This window comes from Mustelus asterias, chromosome 3 (genome assembly GCF_964213995.1).
Source record: "Mustelus asterias chromosome 3, sMusAst1.hap1.1, whole genome shotgun sequence".
Lineage (NCBI taxonomy): Eukaryota > Metazoa > Chordata > Chondrichthyes > Carcharhiniformes > Triakidae > Mustelus > Mustelus asterias.
In genome coordinates this window covers 47,331,312-47,353,873 of record NC_135803.1, presented here as the reverse complement: position 1 = coordinate 47,353,873, position 22,562 = coordinate 47,331,312, and the positions used below count along the sequence as shown (strand labels likewise).

Genomic DNA, 22,562 nt, shown 5'->3' with positions numbered 1-22,562 from the left:
GGTTAAGCTATCACAGGTGGGAAATTTCACAGTCTGTTGTGGGTATTGTGCTGCTAGCAATCTTCGTGGATAATCGTCTTTGTCATGCAACCTGTCTCTGCCATTTGTATTCATAATCATCACCTGAGAAAATATCCTTGACTCGGAGATCCACTCCAAACACCGTCCCATTTCCAACTTCTGAAAAGCCCTTGAATATATCATTGATTTCCAACTCTGTATTTCTTTGGAAATTCCCTGTTTAAATTCCTCTGGCCTCATTTTTGCCCTTTCTGAGCATCAAGATTGTAGTATATATCCTTTGTAACTGCGTACTTTATTCTTATCTGCAGATTTTGATGGATTGCCGCATTTCTCTCCATTGATCTGACTAAATATCCAGCTCCTTAGAACTCTCTTCACAGTACCATTCTCATCTAGCTGAAATTAACCTACATATCAGAAACCGAGTTCATCTTGCGTCAACCCTTTCCTCATCTGCAAGAATATGTATGATACTATTGAGCTTCACATCTCTAACATTACTTTTTAAGTCTTAATTTATTTTCATGCTTTCAGATTTTCTGGCTGACATCAAGTTTTGGATGATTCACAAACTCCGCCAGCACAGTATTGTTCAAATCAAAGCAATCGCGTCAGCCACTGGCTCACACTCCAGTTCCTGACCACCAATTCTATGCTCTCCCTCGATCATTCAGGCAAATCCGACCTATGGTCTTGGGATATGTTTGATTTGAACTTGGCTTTCAATATCATATTCCGTCCAATCCTTCATTCCATTCCTGCTATTCTCCCCATGCAAAAAATTATCCTGTAAACTTATAGTGCATCAACTGCTGACATTGTCATTCATGTGACAATCACCTCCAGACTTGATTATTCCCATTGCGCTCCTTGCTGGTCTTCCATCCTCTACTCTAATCTTTCAAATTATGCTTTGCATATCCTGTTTCATGTCGTACTAAATTGCAGTTACTTAACCTAGAATCCCTACAGTGCAGAAGGAGGCCATTTAGTCCATCGAGTCTTCACCGACCACAATCCCACCCAGCCCACCCCCCGGGCACTAAGTGGCAATTTAGCATGGCAAATCAACCAAACCCACGCAGACATGGGGAGAATGTGCAAACTCCACACAGTCCCCCAAAGCCGGGAATCGAATCCTGGCCCCTGGCGCTGTGATGCAGCAGTGCTAACCAGTGTGCCATTGTGCTGCCCACTTATCACCTCCATCCTTGCTTTCAACACATTTAAAATTATTGTCCATGTCTTGATCAACCCTACCTTGTGTGTCTTTTTTCCAGTCCTGGTTTCCCTCCCAAAAGTGATGTTTCTCCTGAATCTATGTGCTGTGCCTCTTGTCCTACCATTGATGACTGTGGATTCACCTGTCCTGTTCTTTGAAACTCCCACTAGAACCTACATCTCTCCACTTTTCTCCCATCTCAGAAAGTCTCCATTGACCAAACCTTTGGTTATTTCTCCAATCTTATGTTTCTGGCGCAGTGTTTGTTTTCCTTGCGCCTACTTGTGAAGTGCTATGGGATATTTCTTATCTTAAAGATACCATATAACTGTCATCTTTGGTTTATGGTGCAAGAGGTTTAGCAGGCTCCACTAAATTGATGTATTCTTTTATTATCTTTGTTGCACGCTTTTTATGTAGTGAGGGAAGCTGATTATTCCGAACTAATTCAATTGTATTATCCTTTCACTTTAAACGTGCTTACTCTTCAGTGCTTCCAACATTGTATTAATCTGCTTTTCTCTGGAAGGATATTCCCCAGTACATCGCTGCCTGTAAAGAGTTTGTGCAAAATACTGTATTATCCTTATTACTCAGATTATTTTTCTATTCGTAAATATTTATAAATTCATTTGAGGGGTAAGCATTGATGATAAGGCCAGTTATTTTACCCATCACTAATTACCTTTGAGGTTGTGGCGTTCTGCAGTCCATTTGGTGTAGATAAGTCCACCGCTATTAGGGAGTGACTTTTAGAATTTTGACCCAGTGACATTGAAGGAGTAGTGATGTAGTTCAGATAAGGATGGTATCTGACTAGATGGAGAATGTGCAGGTAGTAGTATTCCCATGCATTTGTTGCCCTTGTCTTAATAGATTTAGAAGATGCTGTCAAGAAGAGCATTGGCGAGTTTCTGCTGTGCATCGTCTCTGTGGTACACGCACATGTTACTGTGCACTGGTGGTAGGGAGAGTAAATGTCTAATGCTGTGGATGGATATTGATCAATTTGGCTGCTTTGTCCTGAATGGTATCACACTCGGGTGGTTTTGAAACTGCACTCATCCAGACAAGTGGCAAGTATTTATCAGACTGCCTTGTAGATGGGCAGACCTTGCTGAATTAGGAGCTGAGTTGCTCACCACACAATTCCCAACCTTTGACCTGCACTTGTAGCTGCAGTATTTATATGGCTGGTCCCACCAGGTTTCTGGTCAATTGTAATTCCCAGATGTTAATGTTGGGGGATCCAGTGACGATCAATGTCATAGAGTGATGGTTAGATTCTTTCTTGGAGATGTTCATTGCCTGGCCTGACTGTTACTACTATTGGCCCAAGCCTGAATGCTGTCCAGGTCTTGCTGCCTGCAGACATGGGCTACTTCAGATTCTGAGGAGTTTCAAATGGTATTGAAAACTGCAATCATCAGTAAACATTTCCACTTCTAACCTCATGATGGAGGGAAGATCATTAAAGCAGTTGAAAATGCTTAGGCTAGGAACTCTGACAAATTCTTGTCTCGGCCTATCTATGGCTGGAAACCTCATCACCATGTCTTTGTCTCTTCTGGACTCACCTACGCCATTGCACTTCTGGCCAATTCCCCATCCTCTGCCATTTGTAATAGAATTTCGCTCTTGTCCTAATCCATTCATTGCCTTTTTAACGTATCTTGGCACCAGGTTCCCCAAGGACTCCAATTTACAATTCTCGTCTTCCTATTCAAACCCTTTCACTGGTTACACTTCTTTGACCAATAAATTATCTGAAGTTGATTACCAATAAGCTAAAAAAAATAATTTGTATATAGCGTTGTCATAACCTAAAACCATTGCTGGGTGCATCACTGTTGTAATGTGGGGGAGGAGCCCTTGTTCTCTGTGGGTTGCTTTCTCCCCACATTTACCCATATTATTCCCAGATTTCTTGTTTTGCTGTACAGAAAGGAGAAGGTTTAGCCTTCTCTCTTTGAATTGATCAATTGCACTTCCAATCTAACTTTTCACTGCCCTTCTTGGAGTGAGTTCTGTCAGTCAGTTTTCTCTTGAGTTTGTACAAAAGCAAAATACTGCAGATGCTGGAAATCTAAACACAAAACAAATGCTGGAAATACTCAAGTCAGGCAACATTTGGGGAGTGAAAACCAGCATTGAGGTCGATGACTTTCCCATTAGACTTGCTTGAACATAGCATTGCCAGTTCTGAATGTTTTCCTGCAGGCGTTCGGATATGTTGGTGAGCTGGTTACTGTCTCAAACCAATATGAATGCGTATTTAATTACTAATTTGTTTCTTTTTGGGAAAGTTCAGTAGCCCACCTGGTCTCCCTTTGCTTGAGCTGTTTCAATTTCTTTTATTCAAAATGATAAGCCTTTGGGAATTAATCCTTAAAAATCTAGATTTAATTTTATATCGGAACTATATTATAACTTCAACCAAAGATCTTTCAAGGCCAAAAAGTCAGAATACGTGAGAGACCATCTATCAAAATTCTAGCCCAGTGCTTTGTAAATTAGATGCCAAACAATGTAGTCATGTAACAAAGATAAGAGTTTTATTTTAAAATGCAACTGAGAATTAAGCCATATAGTTGGGAACTATTATAGATATGCAGTTAATGTCTGCCTCAAAGTCTTTTTATTCTGTATTTATTTTTCCATTAGAATTGTATATTTTAAAACTTATAGATATGCAGATTAATCTAACTGGAAAATTCAAATTTATAGGTTTTAGCTGTGGGTGCTAATACTTAAGTCATATAATTGAAAGGCAACAGCTTTTTGAAAAAGTAAAAGGACTTGCATTCATGTAGCACCTTTCATAATTTTGTAGTACTTTGAAACATCTAGAAGGCAACAAGTCTGTCATTTTTGGATTCCACCTCTTGCTACAATGGCTAATATCAAATGTAACTCCTATAAATTCTTAATCTCTGAATTTTTGTGGCATTGGGGTCTTGGGCCACTTTTTGTGAATGTACTAATGCTTGTGTGGTAATCATAACTGTATAAACCACATCTCCAAATCTTCCAGGAATAATTCTGAATAATCCGGTAAGTATGTCAGAAGTCTGAAGTCTCACCTAATTTAGAGCAGATTTTTTGGGAAAACTATGCTCTTTTCATAAATGCTATTGAAAACACAGACTGCATAAAATAGCTACTGTGTGGCTTTACTAAATATCTTATTTTCGTACTGCAGTACTAATTTTATTTCAAAAGGCAGCATTGTCATCTGGTACATGATCTCTTGCGGATGACTTGGACCTTTTTTTATTGGTAGAACCTGAGGCAATGTACTGGCCAAACCTTTTAGTAGTAGATTATTTTAAATATGTATTCATTTATTCACACACTCCAGGGCCTTTCACTAACCAAGAAATGGCAGAATGGTTCCAGGCAGGCTACTTCACCATGTCTTTATTCGTAAAGAGAGGCTGTGATGAGGGCTTCCAGCCTTTGGGAGAGATCATTAAGATGTGGGGCAGGGTACCTTTTGCTCCAGGACCCTCTCCTCCTCCATTGCTGGTAAGAACATTTACATAAGCTCCAATGAGAAATGCATAAGTAATCATTTACGATAATACATGTGCATGATAAGAGTGTTTTATTAGACAAGCTAAAATTGAATTGTATTGGAAGTATTGTTTGGCTATAACTTTGAATTTGCAAAGCACATGTTGGTAAATGTGTTCTCCGTGGGATAGCATTTTGTAAGGATGTTAATATTTGATTAATTTTTGCTCAGTTATTTTCATTTTTACCCAGCATGTAAGGAGCCCAACAAAAGAGGATCTAGTATTGGGGAATGAAGCAAAGCAGATAAGATAAGTAAGCACAGGGAGACGTGGGCAGTGGCAATCACAGTACTGTAAGATATAAGATGAAAATGGGGAAGGACAAAAATGAGATGAACAAAGTAAAAAATTGGGGATAAAAACTGCTTTTGTGAAGATGAGATGGAACTCGAGAGATAAACTGGGAAATAGTATTTGTAGACTAGAGGAGCAGGAGTGGGAAATATTTTAAATGGTGATCCTAGAATACAAGAAAAAATCCGGCTATAAATCAAGAATAATCTAGCCAATGCCAAAACATCATGGATGAATAAAGAGGTACGGTCTGAAGGAAAAAGGCACACATTAAGCTCATGAATGAAAGAGAGGATGACGAAAGGGAATATGAAAGTGTTAGGAAAGAAGTAAAGAAAAAGTTAACACAATAAGAAACTATAAATGAAATTATCAAGGAATGTAAAAAGAAATGAGCAGTCTGCAGCCACTAAAATAAACAGGTTAGGGTGACCAAGACATGATAACTCACAATTAATGACAGGAAAGGCAGAAGTGTTTTACTTTGCCTCATTATTTGCCAGGGATATTAACAAATGACATTTGATGAAGAAAAAAAATAACATTTAAGTTAGAATGAGGTGCTAATGGATAAACTAATCAAATTTAGGATGCACTCTCTGGTCAGAATGGATTGCACACTCATATTAAAAGAAATTTTGGAAAGAGGTAGATGCTGTTATACATAAAAATTCAGTAGAAAAGGAAATAGTACCAGCAGATTGACAAACAGATAATCTTATATATATATATATTTGAAAAGGGAGATGGAACAAGTCTAGGGAACTGTAGGCTAGCTGATTTAACGCTGTTGGTGGGAAAAATAATGGTATTTTTACTAAAATATGCAATAAAAACATTGAAAAACCAAAAAATACAGGTCCATGCAGTCAGCATAAATTCTAGAGGAAAGGCCATGATTTACAAAACTTATTGAATTCTTTGAAGAAGCAACAGAGTATACTAGGGTAATGGCATAGATGTAAGATATTTGGATTTTCAACAGGACTTTGCTAAGGTAAAACATAGTAAACATGCAGTTACCGCCTGAGGGGGAGCAAAATGGATAGTAAGCGTGCGACAGAAAGGAAAATTGAAGTTGATTGGCAAAGGAAGGAAAATGCTGTTCCACAAAGCTGGAATAGATTTGGAATTGGGAGTCCAATGTCAAAATTTTCAAATTGTGGGATACATGGTCATGTAATTAGCAAATTAATTTCTGATATTTTGGTAGGAAGAGCACAGAGATTACATACTGCTTGGACAACAATTTAAATGGGGTAGCAGAAGAAAAGCATCTGGGGGTATAGGTGTACAAGTCAATAAAAATACCAACACAGATCAGAAACATAGCAACGAGGAGCAGGGGTAGGCCTTTGAACCTGCTCCACCATTCAATATGATCATGGTGATCTTCTATCTCAATGTCATATTCCTGCTTTCTCCCCATACCCCTTGATGCCATTAAAATCTAAAAAAAAATCTCTTTCATGAATACATTCGATGACTTGGTCACCACAGCCTTCTGTAGTAGGAAGTCTACAGGTTCATTGCCCTTTGAGTGAATAAATATTTCCTCATCTCAGTCCTAAATGGTCTATCCCATATTCTGAACTGTGTCCCTGATTCTAGATTCTCCAACCACGCAAAACATCCTACTATTTAGTCTGTCTAGCCCTGTTAGAATTTTTTAATATTTCAATCAGATCTTCTCGTCCTAAATTCCAGTCAAACCAATCTCCTCATAGGACAGTCCCGCCAACCCCGGAACAACCCCTAGACAAGTTATGAGGACAACAGCTGTATAATTTCTTTTGTCACTTAACTTGCTAATTGATCTACTCAATACCATTTATTTTTTACACTTTGAGATGCTTTGCACGTCAAGCATCTCACTCTGCACCCTCTCAACCAGCACAGAAAAAAAACAACTGAAATTGGAGAAATTTTAAAAAGAAACAAAAAAAAGTTGCATAAATGAATCCCATAATGGGGATCAGTGGTTTAAGGGGGAAAAAAGGTCTAGTGAACCTCCTCTGCCATTTTATTAAAAATGCAAACCAAGCTCTGGGGTTCATTTCTATACGAATAGGAATAAAAACAGCGAATATGTTAAGCTCATATTTACCTTGCTATATTATTCTGGTCTCTATATTGCAAAAGGACTTGGAGGAATTAGAGAAGGGGCAAAAAGATTGATAAGGATACTGCCAAAATTGAGAGGATTTACTTGAGGAAGGCTGGATAGGCTGGGGATTCTTTTCTGTAGAAAAGAAAATGCTGAGGGATGACCTCATAGAAGTCTGTAAAATTTTATGGGATTGTTGATGGGGGTAGATATAGAGAAGATGCTTCCAGTTGTTTGTTTGATTTATTATTGTCACATGTATTAGTATACAGTGAAAAATATTGTTTCTTGCGCACTATACAGACAAAGCATACCATAGATCATAGAAACCCTACAGTGCAGAAGGAGGCCATTCAGCCCATCGAGTCTGCACCGACCACAATCCCACCCAGGCCCTACCCCCACATATTTACCCACTAATCCCTCTAACCTACGCATCTCAGGATTCGAAGGGGCAATTTTTAACCTGGCCAATCAACCTAACCCGCACATCTTTGGATTGTGGGAGCAAACCGGAGCACCCGGAGGAAACCCACGCAGACATGAGGAGAATGTGCAAACTCCACACAGGCAGTGACCCGAGCCGGGAATCGAACCTGGGACCCTGGAGCTGTGAAGCATCAGTGCTAACCACTGCGCTACCGTGCCGCCTGTTCATAGAGAAGGAAACGAGAGAGTGTGGAATGTAGAGTTACAGTCATAGCTAGGGTGTAGAGAAAGATTAACTTAATGCAAGGTAGGTCCATTCAAAAGTCTGATGGCAGCAGGGAAGAAACTATTCTTGAGACGGTTGGTACGTGACCTCAGACTTTTGTATCTTTTTCCCGAAGGTGGAAGAGAGAATGTCCGGGGTGTGTGGGGTCCTTAATTATGCTGGCTGCTTTGTCGAGGCAGTGGCAAGTGTAGACAGAGTCAATGGATGGGAGGCTGGTTTGCATGATGGATTGGGCTACATTCACGACCTTTTGTAGTTTCTTGCGGTCTCGGGCAGAGGAGGAGCCATACCAAGCTGTGATACAACCACAAAGAATGCTTTCTATGATGCATCTGTAAAGGTAGCTGACATGCCAAATTTCCTTAGTCTTCTGAGAAAGTAGAGGCATTGGTGGGCTTTCTTAACTATAGTGTCGGCATGGGGGGGACCAGGACAGGTTGTTAGTGATCTGGACACCTAAAAACTTAAAGCTCGCGACTGTTTCTACATCGTCCCCAGTGATATAGACAGGGGCATGTTCTCCACTACACTTCCTGAAGTCTATGACAATCTCCTTCATTTTGTTGACATTGAGGGAGAGATTATTGTTGCCGCACCAGTTCACCAGATTCTCTATCTCATTCCTGTACTCTGTCTCGTCATTGTTTGAGATCCGACCCACTACAGTAGTGTCATCAGCAAACTTGAAAATCGAGTTGGAGGAGAATGTGGCCACACAGTCATAGGTGTATAAGGAGGATAGTAGGGAGTTGAGAACACAGCCTTGTGGGGAACCGGTGTTGAGGATGAACGTGGAGGAGGCGTTGTTGCCTATCCTTACTGATTGTGGTCTGTTGGTTAGGAAGTTCAGGATCCAGTCACTGAGAGAAAAACCGACGTCCAGACCATGGAGTTTGGAGATGAGTTTCGTAGGAATAATGGTGTTGAAGGTTGAGCTGTGGTCAATAAATAGGAGCCTGACATAGGTGTCTTTGTTATCTAGGTGTTCCAGGGTTGAGTGCAGGGCCAGGGAGATGGTGTCTGCTATGGACCTGTTGCGGTGGGAGACTAGGAACAGGGAATATGCTTAAAAGATAATCACCAATAAATCCAAAAGATGATACAGAAAACTTCATTCAAAGAATGATAAAAATGTGGAATTGTTACCACAGGCAGTTGAGGTGAGCAGCAGAGATGCATTTAAAAGCAAGCTGGATAAGTATAAAAGAGGAAGGAATAGAAGAATATGTTGAATTGGTGGTAAGATGGAGTGATCAGAGAAGGGAAAAATAAATGCTGGCGTAAACCAGTTTGGCACCTGGCTTATTTCTTTGCTGTAGACTCTATAACTGAGCATTTTCCATTTAAAAATTGACACTTTTGAAGAGAAACGAATTGAGCACGTATACCGGGGTCTGGTGATTAATAGAAAATGACTCTGCCTTTGAAGAACCTGATTAAGACTTGGTTTTTTTCTTCCATAAACCACTGATCCCCATCCCATTATGGGATTTACTTATGCAACATTTTTTTGTTTCTTTTTAAAATTAAAATCCCCCCAATTTCAGTTGTTCTTTTCTGTGCTAGTTGAGAGGATGCAAAGTGAGATGCTTGACGTGCAAAGCATACCAAAGTGTAAAAATAAATGGTATTGAGCAGATCATCATTTAGCAAGTTAATTGACAAAAGAAATTAAATGGCTATTGTCCTCACAACTTGTTAAAATTGTTCTCTGCTGGTTCAATGAAGAAAAAGACGTGATGTTTAAATATTTTTAAATGGCTTCAGGATAAAAATACGCTATAAATCATTAATTTTATAGTAGTTAATAGGTTTGCTGCTCTTTTGTAGATTTTGAACAACTTGGAGCTCTGTGACATTGTGTTTAAATACCTTGCTCAATCTGCAAGCCTCGTTTATTCCTTCCTCTGCTTTGGCTAATTCAGTTCAGCCTTTCACATCATTAAACTTGGAAAGCTGTTTTCAGTTAAATTACTTGAGCAAAATATACGTCTTCTGGAAAATTCCTGTAAACAGCAAGACTGCATGTTTAGTTTTGGTAAGAAAATTCCAGAGCAACAACGTACATTTATATCACATCTTAGTAACAGGTGACCTAGTAATAAAGGTCTTTAAAATTATGAAGGGGCTTTGATATGGTGGATGCCGAGAAGATGTTCTCCATTGTGGGGAGACCAGGACTAAGGGCCATGCATGAAAGATGGTCTATAAATTCAATGGGGATTTTAGTAGAAACTTCATTATCCAAAGAAGGTGCTTTGCAGGAGTGTTATTGAACAGGATCTGACACTAAACCATATGAAGCAATATTAATGCAAGTGGCCAAATACTTGGTCAAAGAGGTAGGTTTTAAGGAGTGCCTTAAAGGTGGAGAGGTTATGAGTGGGACTTCCTGAATTTAGGTCATATAACTTTAATATACAGTATAACAGTATGTAAAATGTAGTATTTTGGTGTAATTTGAAAGAACGTGGGTAATGTTGTGATTATCATAGAAATCATAGAAACCCTACAGTGCAGAAGGAGGCCATTCGGCCCATCGAGTCTGCACCGACCACAATCCCACCCAGGCCCTACCCCGACATATTTACCCGCTAATCCCTCTAACCTATGCATCCCAGGACGCTAAGGGGCAATTTTTAACCTGGCCAATCAACCTAACCCGCACATCTTTGGACTGTGGGAGGAAACCGGAGCACCCGGAGGAAACCCACGCAGACATGAGGAGAATGTGCAAACTCCACACAGACAGTGACCCCAGCCGGGAATCGAACCCGGGATCCTGGAGCTGTGAAGCAGCAGTGCTAACCACTGTGCTACCGTGCCGCCTCTAAAGGCCCACTCTAGTCATCTAAAACCCTCAGCAAATCACTTAATTCACTTCATTCAGCCATAATGATGTTGGCAAAGCTCTGTTTTGAGGAAGCAAAAGATGACATTTAAAAGCAAAACTTAACAAAAGCACATGGCATTGCTTTATGGTTGGCATTATAAATTTGAATCTGCCATACTAGGCACCTTCTCAAATTCAGTAACATTATCCATGTCCTGTGAACATCCCAAATGTCTTGTTTTTTTAAAAAAATGATTTAATTCTATTGTATATCAGTGTGCGTTTAATATAACTTTGGGTTGTAATAATAACACCTTCCTTGATTTGATCCAGATATTTGCATCTGTTGTGTATTGACTTTCTCAAACTCTCAGAAGGTGAATTGGGTTCACATTTCGTGTTGTGGGTTCTGACGTAAATCTTTGAGTTATTTTATTTCACAACTGAATATAAACCACAGCTATGACTTCTTCCACTTGATTCAATCATTACAGCTTAATTCAATCATAGAAAATGGGGACAGTGGGTTCTCTTAGTTTACTTGAGTGGGAGGCCTACCAGTGTCAATAAGAGCAAATGTTGACTACCTTCCACTAAAGGACACAAGCCACCCACCACCTGTTACTGAATTCTGGTGAATAGAGTTGGCAGTAGCAATGAGTGTAAATGATCCCGAAAATATTAAAACTCTTTCATTGGTTCCAGTAATAAGGTGAGGACACCCTAAATACAGGTTAGTCATGCACTGATCTGCAACTCCCAGATATGTAAAGCTAAATTCTTGGAAGTCAAGTTTAACTCAGTAGCATTTTGCATGGATTCGCCTGGATTTTACAGTCAGCGGCAAAGTGACAGTGCTCACGGTTGATTTCAGAGAAAGCTGTTTAACCGGATGAAGTGAGCTCTGTCACATGGATTTCACATTTCTTGATCATTTCATTCTTGCGCGAACTTTAGGGACTCTCTGCTGTCCAGCAACAGGGATGACATTAAGCTAGCTAAGGTATCAGTCAGTTTGAAGAATTCTCTCGGACAACAAACCAGGAAATAGAAAATGATTATCCTTCACATTTTAATCATTTACAGGAAATGAAATACAGATTGGGACATGCACATGGGATTAAGGTAGAAGCTAAAATATAAACTTTAAAATCTCAAGTTATTTAAAAATCTTTTGAATTTAATTGTCGCAATGTAGAAATTTGACATTCTGCAAATATGAAATAAGATATTCAGGGCCAGAGAGGTTATTCAGAAGTAATTATGAGTTAGCACTCTGCTTAAAAACCCAATTACACATCTTTCAACACGGTGTAATTTTTTCCAAGTCTTTAACAGTGAGACTTGCAATGTAAAACGTGGAAGTTCATGCCAGTTCACTGATTTCTGGATGGCTTCTATCTGCAAGGGTAGCAACAGCATATTCTGTGGAATCACTGATAGCAATTTCAGGCAGCAGTTTAATTTTCATGGCCTACGTTGCATGTCTAATTTTGAAAAAACAGGTCAAACATTGCAACCATGCACCCATGGAATGGAACATATTTTAAACACAGCTGCATAATGGGATGCCTGTATATGAAGACTTCCAGAGGCAATGAAGCTAAGGATAAGTAGTATGTGGTTAAATTTTACATTCAAGATCAGGTTGTTGAATTAATGAAAAATGAACCAAAGGGAAAATATGTGGATAAAATACCTGACTTTCTTAAAAGGATAGTTGCACTTCAGTCTAAGTTGCTGTAATTCAGCATTAAATGGTTTGTGATAAGAATATAATGTTAGGATTGGTACAGTAAGTCGTTGTGGTATTTCAAAAATTATGGACTTTACATTTTTAGTACAGCTTGGATGGTTTTCCATATCATTAATGTTTTGTACTGTTATTGGGATGAGAAAGTAAATTTACTTCCAGTTATGATTGCAAAATTCTCCAAATCAAATTTTTTGTACTTTGATAAAAATATTTTGTTGCTTTCTTTGGCGCTCCCTTGCACGTATTTTATTCTCATCTATTTTGTTTTCAGGGTGACCTGGATCAGGAAAGATTGAAAAGGCAGCAGGAACTGGCTACTTTGAATTTATATCAAATGCAGCAGATACAGTGTCAGCAGCTTCTGCAGGCGCAGCTTATGACCAGGTAGTTCTTGGAGCAATAAATCATAAAGGCTTTTTTTTTATTGTTTTGTGGGATTCTGGGAAGACCAGAAATTTGTTGCCTATCCCTTTATTGGCATTGAGAAGGTCATGGTGAATTGCTGCCTTGAACCACTGAGGTCTCTCTGATGCTGATGAATCCATTGTGTTATTAGGAAGAGAGTTCCAAGATTTCAACCCTGCGACAGTGAATGATTGGCAGTATACAGGTTGAGAACTTTCTGGCATTCAGCAGAATTCTGACTTTTGGATTATGGAATCCGGCCCTTTAAATTTTGTTCCAACTTCCACCTCCTTCCAGCTGCCTCTCCAACCCTGGCAAAGCATGGAGGAGGCTCTACCAGGAGGGTGCACGCTGCTCATGGCTGCTTGGCAGAGCTTCTGGGTTTGACAGTGAACACAGTAAGAAGTTTAACAACACCAGGTTAAAGTCCAACAGGTTTATTTGGTAGCAAAAGCCACACGAGCTTTCGGAGCTCTTAGCCCCTTCTTCAGGTGAGTGGGAATTCTGTTCACAAACAGAGCTTATAAAGACACAGACTCAATTTGCATGAATAATGGTTGGAATGCGAATACTTACAACTAATCAAGTCTTTAAGAAACGAAACAATGTGAGTGGAGAGAGCATCAAGACAGGCTAAAAAGATGTGTATTGTCTCCAGACAAGACAGCCAGTGAAACTCTGCAGGTCCACGCAACTGTGGGAGTTACAAATAGTGTGACATGAACCCAATATCCCGGTTGAGGCCGTCCTCGTGTGTGCGGAACTTGGCTATCAGTTTCTGCTCAGCGACTCTGCGCTGTCGTGTGTCGCGAAGGCCGCCTTGGAGAACGCTTACCCGAATATCAGAGGCCGAATGCCCGTGACCGCTGAAGTGCTCCCCAACAGGAAGAGAACAGTCTTGCCTGGTGATTGTCGAGCGGTGTTCATTCATCCGTTGTCGCAGCGTCTGCATAGTTTCCCCAATGTACCATGCCTCGGGACATCCTTTCTTGCAGCGTATCAGGTAGACAACGTTGGCCGAATTGCAAGAGTATGTACCCTGTACCTGGTGGATGGTGTTCTCACGTGAGATGATGGCATCTGTGTCGATGATCCGGCACATCTTGCAGAGGTTGCTGTGGCAGGGTTGTGTGGCAAGACGTGCGACAAGACGTGTCGATGATCCGGCACGTCTTGCAGAGGTTGCTGTGGCAGGGTTGTGTGGCAAGACGTGCGACAAGACGTGTCGATGATCCGGCACGTCTTGCAGAGGTTGCTGTGGCAGGGTTGTGCGACAAGACGTGCCGGATCATCGACACAGATGCCATCATCTCACGTGAGAACACCATCCACCAGGTACAGGGTACATACTCTTGCAATTCGGCCAACGTTGTCTACCTGATACGCTGCAAGAAAGGATGTCCCGAGGCATGGTACATTGGGGAAACTATGCAGACGCTGCGACAACGGATGAATGAACACCGCTCGACAATCACCAGGCAAGACTGTTCTCTTCCTGTTGGGGAGCACTTCAGCGGTCACGGGCATTCGGCCTCTGATATTCGGGTAAGCGTTCTCCAAGGCGGCCTTCGCGACACACGACAGCGCAGAGTCGCTGAGCAGAAACTGATAGCCAAGTTCCGCACACACGAGGACGGCCTCAACCGGGATATTGGGTTCATGTCACACTATTTGTAACTCCCACAGTTGCGTGGACCTGCAGAGTTTCACTGGCTGTCTTGTCTGGAGATAATACACATCTTTTTAGCCTGTCTTGATGCTCTCTCCACTCACATTGTTTCATTTCTTAAAGACTTGATTAGTTGTAAGTATTCGCATTCCAACCATTATTCATGTAAATTGAGTCTGTGTCTTTATAAGCTCCGTTTGTGAACAGAATTCCCACTCACCTGAAGAAGGGGCTAAGAGCTCCAAAAGCTTGTGTGGCTTTTGCTACCAAATAAACCTGTTGGACTTTAACCTGGTGTTGTTAAACTTCTTACTGTGTTTACCCCAGTCCAACGCCGGCATCTCCACATTTTGACAGTGAAGCCAGAGTTTGGTGGGGGATATGCCTGATGCTGCTTTTGACATGCCCTCCTGCACAATTGAACCAGGGTTGATCCCTTGACTTGATGGTAGGGTGAGGTATATGTTAGGCCATGAAGTTGGAGATTACGATTGAATACAATTCTGTTGCTGCTGATGGCCCACGGCACCTCATTGTGCCCAGTTTTGGCAGTACTGAAACTTTCCCCTTTAGCACTGTGGTGTTGCCATTCAACATGATGGAGAGCATGCTCAGTGTGAGGATGAGATTTGAAGGACAGTGTGGTGGTCACTCCTACCTATATTATCATAGATGATGCATCAGTGACAGCTAAACTGTTAAAGACATGGTCTAGTCAGTTTTCCTCTTGTTTGTTTCCTCACGCACACTGCTGCAGACCCTTTCTGGCAGATATGTCCTTCAGGGCTCAGTCAATACTGGTATTACCAAGCCACTTTTGGTGAAGTCCTCCACCCAAAGGACATCTGTGCCCTTGCCACCGTCAGTGCTTCTCCAAAGTGGTGTTCAATACCCGAGTACTGATTCAGCAGCAAAGGAAGGGTGATAAGTGATAATCAGTAGGAGGTTTCCTTGCCCATGCGTGGCTTGATGCCATGAGACTTCATGGGGTCTGGATTCAAAGTTGAGGACTCCTCGGACCAACTCCACATGATTGTATACCACTGTACTAATGTCTGTGCTGGGTCCATCAGTTTTATTCCTTTTTGACTTTACTGTAGTGATTTGGCACAACTAAATGGCTTGATAGGCCATTTCAGAGGGAAGGTAAAAATCAGCTACGTTGCTGTGGGCCCAAAGTCACATGTAGGTCAGACCAGCTAAGGATGGCAGAATTCCTTCCCTAAAGGACACTAGTGAACCAGATGGGCTTTAATGACAATTGAAAATAGCTCCATGGCAGCATTATTGAGACTAGCTTTCAATTCCAGATATTGTTTTAGTAATCAGTTGAATTTATTAATTGAATTTAAGATTATTTGGTGAGATTTGAACCCACTAGGCAGTAGCCAGGACACTGAGTTACTCGTCCAGTGATATTACAAGTACATTACCATCTCCCCATTTTTGAATTTATTGAGGTTAGTATGGAAAAACAATGAGGCATTATATACAGGAGTGATTTAACAAGATTTGTATATCAGCATGCCTTACCTGTTCAGATTGTCTCTCATGTGGACATAGCCTCTTATTTTTAATTTTATCCAATTGTAGTTAAAACTTAGCAAGAACAATACTGAAGGTTAAGAATTTGTGAGAAGCATTGTAAGTTTTGCTGCATAGGTTTTTATATTTTAACAAAGTGCACTGGCTGTGGTTGAATAACATAGTTTTTAATTGCTATGTAGAGTTTTGTTCAATAGCCTCCAAAGATCAAGAAGAAATGTCAGAAATATAGCTCCCAAGAAGTTTTCCACAATTTAACTTTTGCAGCAGATTAAACAAATAACGCACAGCTTCTGACAGATTTGTATGTGGCCAGTTGAAAACAGCTGTCCCGATGTTCTAACTGGTCTTCATTTATTCATTCCAATTTTTAAAAAACTAAGAAGGTTGTAAGTCAAATATGTCCTAAAGTACAGAAAGAATAGGTAATGGGGGTGGGACGGGGTATGATGAAGGAGGAATACATAACTGGCTCTTGCTTTTATGATGAATGGTATACACAAATTTATGAAAATGAACTGGGCTTGCTGAACCTCACAGTCAATGCTAATATGAATAAGGGAAATAAATGCTATGTAATTGTTTTTATGGCCCTTCAAATGGATTATTATTTCTAAGATTGTGCTATTAAGAAATATGATAAGTAAATGGGCTATGAAATCTACTTTTTCAATTTCGGCACTAAAATTTAACCTTATGAAAAATATGTGACAACCCAATTGTTTGTCATTGCGCTACAAGTTAACAGTCAGTGCTTAAGATTTGTACTTTTCTCTAAGGCAACAGTATGCACAAGCAATAGCACACCAACAAAAGGCAGCTATGGGAGCCATAACATCGCAGCAGCAGCAGCAACAACAACAGCAACTGGCCGTCATACTTGAACAGTTCCAAGCCTTAAAGTTAAGGTAACAATTTGTGGGATTTAGTACTTTTGAGGGGAGAGAGTAGTTTTTTCATACACATTTTTAGGAATGGCAACAGCACTACAAAACTGCTTATGCAATATGATTGAAATGGGTGATCTGAGCATGCGGTAGAATCCAAATAGCTGGGCTTCTAGATATCACGCAAATGATTGTGGCTTATAGTCCATGTTTACATCCTATTATCTTGGGTTCTCTAATTATTTTCTCTGTCCGTACCAGTTTTATTTTGATTTTTAATTGGTTATATTCCATATACCACTGGTAAAAGAGGAAAATTATAAAATTGGAGGGATATCTCTTTGGGAGTTGAGGAAAACATAATTGGCTTCAACGGTTCCTAGCTATGGAAAATACATTAGGGCAGGGTTCCTACTCCTGGTTTCTGCTAAAAAGCTTTTACTCAATCTGCAGCGATGGTCAGGACTGGACTCTGATTTGATGCGTTCAGAAGTTAAATAGCCTTCTTTATGATGAATATTAATTTAAGTGTCATACATGATAAGTGGTAAGTGTAGCATTGTACCCAGCAAGAAACCAATGTCTTCAAGGGAGAATATTGGGATGAAAGAAAGGGGTTGGTGCCTTCCACCAGTAAGTGGCAATTTGGGGAGAAAGAAAATTTATTTTGTTTTGTATCAAGGTGATATAGGTGAATCTTTCAGATGCAAGATAAATTATTTTGTCAATGCCATTGGGAGCTCTGAATGGCAATCACTTCATTTTGATGCAACTCCAAGATACTGTCTCAGTTTTGCCACAAGATGGACACTTGTTTATTATTCCAATGATGCTGGCTCTGATTTCTTTGTCATTAAGCTTTTGCCTGTTCAAATTATGAATTTTCATACTCTAATTGTTTTCTTGATTGCTCAATTGTTTTGTTTTATTGTTTCATTTCTTCGAGAAATAATTATTCAGGATAGAATTAATAGTCACATGGAAAAATGTGGGATCATAGAATCCCTATAGTGCAGAAGAGGCCATTTGGCCCATCGAGTCTGCACTAATTCTCTGACAGAGTATCTTACCCAGGCCCTCTTTCCCCACCCTAAACCCATAACCCCACACATTTCCCATGGTTAATCTATCTAACCTACACATCTTGGGACATCGAAGGGAAATTTAACGTGGCCAATCCACCAAATCTGCACATCTTTGGACTGATTAGTAAGAGCCAGCTGAGGGAAAATCGTGTTTAACTTACACGATGGAGTTTTTTGAAGAGGTGTCAGGAATTGATGAGGGCACTACTGTTGATATGTACATGGACTTCCAAAAGACATTCAATACAGTGGAGAAAAAAAGGGACTGTAGCAATGTGGATAAAAAAATTGGCTGAATAAGAGAGAGTAATGGTTAATAGATATTTCTTGGATTGGAAGAATGTTTGTAGTAGGGTTCCCTGGGGGTCAGTATTGGGACCCTTGATCTTCCTGATATAAATGATTTAAACCTTGGCATTCAGGGGATAATTTTGAAGTTTGCTGATGATGCAAAGCCTGGAAACGCTGTAAACAGTGATGAGAACAGTGTAGAACTTCATAGGGACAAAACATGTTGGTGGAGTGGACAGATAGGTGGCAGATGATGTTTATTATGGAGAAGTGTGAGGTGACTCTTTTGATAGGAAGAACATGGGGAGGCAATATAAAATAGTGGGGTAAAACAATAAAGGCTGTGCAGGAGCAGAGGGACCTGGGTGCCTATGTGCATAAATTGTTAAAGATGATCGACAGACTTTATTAATAGTGGCATTGAGTACAAGGAGGTTATGCTGAATATAAGATGGTGGTAATATCTCAACTGGAGTATGGGTGCAGTTCTGGACACCATACTTTAGGAAGGATGGTAACGCACAGAAGAGGTTTACAAGAGTGGTTCCAGAAATGAGAAGCTTCAGTTATGAAGAAAAATTGGAGAGATTGGGACTTCTCCTTGGAGAGGAGATGGCTAAGAGGAGATGTGATCAAGGTGTTCAAAATCATGAGGGGATTGGACAGAGTGGATAGGGAAAAACTGTTCTCAAAGAAAATTTTTGTGACATTTAAACTCTCTTATCAGAATGCAGGTGCTATTGCCGTAAAAAAGGTGTATGGCTTGTCCTCCCTTGATGTTCCATTTTAGGTTTGTTCTGCATTTCTGGAGATATTGGGATCATCAACCAACAACCAGAAATATGGAGTGCCAGCGTGGCACAGTAAAGTAGGATTGGAGTAGCAATCCAACAGAGATTGCCACTCCTTGGAAGATTCAGGCCTAAATGTCGTGTTGTTTAAATTACTGAACATTGATGAATTGTCGGCCAACACGTATCATCATTCATCTCTCTATATTTTGTTATGAAAAAGATTTCACTGTTTTTAATGATAATGTTCAAAATTATCTTCATAGAATGATTTTTAATCCACTATCAAAGATTGTCAGAATTCAATATTTACTCCACAGCTAGTAAAAATAAACACCTTATCTACACCCAGATCCTCGGAGCAAAGCCTGATGCCTCCAGTAACAAGGCCCATGACTGTGTCTGACAGTAACTCAATTTGGGAATTGCAAGCTGCAGCATCTCAGCCCTCAGGTAAATATGAACAAGCGTGTTACCTTAGTGCCTTCAAAGAATCATTTGGCAATGGTTAAAATTAAACCATTCAATCACAGTGCACATCTTGATTCTGACCTCTGGGGTTATTGTGTAACATAATTTAACTATAGGAGACAGTTATAACCTATGACACATGGAATGAAAGGAAAGAGAAAAATAAGGGATCATTAGTATACACAGTTGACTGATATGCATGTAACACATTTTTGACTACGTTGGAGGTTTAACCAATTCATGAGATTTGATTTCTAATTCAAGAGTTCCCATTAGTCACAACCTAAGAGTTGTGCCTAAACCAATGATATTGCATCTCTTTGATTTTCAACTTGCCAATTTCTCCTATTTACTGTCTTAGATTAGCTGCTGTGGTATTGAAACTGAACAAATCCTCCCTCCTGAAGGATGCATGTACTTTAAATCTGTATTTGTGCCTCTTATTTACTTAGGCCAGCCTCTATCATAAACTCTGTATCACTGCTACACTCCAACAGTGACTATTCCAATACCCGCTGTTACTCTTCCGCTCGCACATCACCACTCTCCATCTTCTGTAAGCCTAAGTAATCGAAAACGCTGTTTGCTTGTATTCTTTTCCAAACCAAACTCTGAGCTTTAGACTACTTGTGCATTAAATGCCTCTAAGGTTGGCATATTAAACTAGCAGCTGGTCACAACTTCAGTTGGTCACAAACCTCTCTCATCCTTCAATTCCCTCCATCTGTTCCTAATTATATACAGATGGAAACATTCCGGCACAAATCCTTGACATTGCATTAGGTGCGAGATTATACTTTGACTGTGGAATAAGAGTCGTGATCCCAATAATAGCAATGATGGTTCCATAGCATTGTGTTCAGGTAAAGGTACAGCAGTTCTTTGGTTTCCTTGAACCATCTTCATTGGTGGATGTCTGACGGAAGAACCCCATCCAGTAAAAATGGTGGTTGCAGAAAGTAGTGTATGTGAATACTTGGTTACCCAACTAAAATGTTGTGAGGCTAGGGTTATAAAGTCAAGTTTATTTCAACCTTGAATTGTCCCAAGACAGAAGTTTGTAGGTTCGAGCCCCAGTTGTGATACTTGAGCACATAATCCTAACGGACACTTTTTTAAGGAAACTTTGCAATATCTGAGATGTTATCTATTACATGAGATGCCACGCTGGCATCCTGTGTGCACCTACAGGTGTATCTAGAAGATCCCACAACATATTTCCAAATAGAGCAAGGACATTTTCTCCAGATTATCCCTCAGCCAACATCTCTTGAAACAGATTTTGTTGTCATCTAGTTTTTGGTATCTTCCTCTACATAAATTGGTTGCTGTGTTTCCTGCATTGGAACAGCAACCCCACATTTCACTTAATTGGCTCTAAAGGAATTTACAAATATGAATGAAAATACTTTAGTTTTTGTTTCAAAGGAGTTTCTTGGATTATGATTTGGAAGGCCTCCAAATGCACCTCTGGGATATCTATTTTGTTTTGACTGTCCCCCCAAGACGGAAAGATGTCTAGTATACAGATAAACTTGTAACATGGGTTTCTTGGTTCAGAAATGTAGTACAAGACTGACAGAAAATGCTGGAGAAACTCAGCAGTTTCATCATTTTTTATGGGTGTGTTTCGAAAGTGAGTCAGATTTGGAAATCACGCTTTGGTCCGTAAATATGGCATGCAGTGATTGTGAATTTTGTAAACGTTGCAATTTATGAAGGACTTGGTAAGCGTTAGTGCAAATCTGTTAACCCAACCATGGAGCTATTTTAACAATCAATGGCAGAGTCAGGAGTGATGAATATACCATATGACCATATCAGCTTGGGTGCATCCTCTATACCTAATTGTTCCTTATTCCCTTTATCCCCTTTTACACTGAGGCTTTTTGGTTTTCCATACTTTATTTTCTTTCAATGTGGCTGACTAAGGAGTTTAGAATTAGTCAGTGCCCACATAATTGTCCTGAAAAGGTCATTGTAGTATCTGGTTTCCTGAAGGCTTCTCATGAGGTAACAACATTAGCACTTGTCTATCTCAAAAATGAGAAAAAGACAAAAACCAGGAGGATACACTTGTTCTTTGTTACCGGGGGAGAAAGCCTCCAGCCTTTTTAAAGGAGTAGCTTTAGATTTCCGAAAGTTAAATGGTATCGTTTCTGAAGCTTTGTATGACACAGCCATATTTATAGCATTGTTGACACTCAGTGGTAATGCATGTTACCCCAGAATCTGTGAAACCTAGGCTGTACTCTATGTTGAGTGGAAGATGCAAGTCAGTCTGAATGAAAAAGACATTTGAGTGGAGATCTATCAGCCTTTTTAAATCTCTTTGCCCAACTGCTAGTTGTTCCCAAAATTCCATTCTTGCAGTGTTAATTGTGGAAACTGCTTATGGCACCTACTGCTGCTTAATTTAACCTGCAGTTTTCTGTGGGATTAATTATTTTGACTTTTCTTACCAAACTACACACGGCTGTTGGAAGAAATGGTTAGAGTTTATGATGTAGTTAATTATTTTTCTTTTCATCATTTTCCCTTAGGTTGGGATGGTGGTAGTGTGTGGGACTTGCCAGTTGATTCTCCAGTTCAGGGTGCTTCTGTTGATCAAATCCAGCAGATGGAGAGAGGAAAAGCTGCCAAGGTAATAAAAAAACAAATTTGCACAGAATCATTTTGGATATTACTTGATAAGTTGGTAATCTGGAATTCACTTTTTTAACTGTAAAATCCACAGCTTAGTTGTCGCTGGGCAGGAACATAAAGCTGGTGGAGCAGCCAGAACAACCCCATTGATTTCAATTTTGAACTACTGAGAAAAGAGTTTGACTTCTGTATATTTGCATTTTATGGTACAGAGTGGCAATGTTATGGTAGTAAGGCACAAAG

General features: G+C 40.0%; 1 protein-coding gene across 3 annotated transcripts in view; it reads left to right on the top strand.

Annotated features, from left to right (window-relative positions):
• The window catches only part of gigyf2 (GRB10 interacting GYF protein 2), a 149,331-nt gene that overhangs the window by 87,427 nt on the left and 39,342 nt on the right, over nt 1-22,562 (top strand). For all 3 annotated transcript variants that reach the window (XM_078208491.1, XM_078208503.1, XM_078208497.1), the window contains 5 exons: nt 4,608-4,774; nt 12,801-12,913; nt 16,928-17,056; nt 19,555-19,655; nt 22,217-22,317. In XM_078208491.1, coding sequence (XP_078064617.1) covers nt 4,608-4,774; nt 12,801-12,913; nt 16,928-17,056; nt 19,555-19,655; nt 22,217-22,317 — 611 coding nt within the window. The remainder of the gene's footprint in view (nt 1-4,607; nt 4,775-12,800; nt 12,914-16,927; nt 17,057-19,554; nt 19,656-22,216; nt 22,318-22,562) is intronic.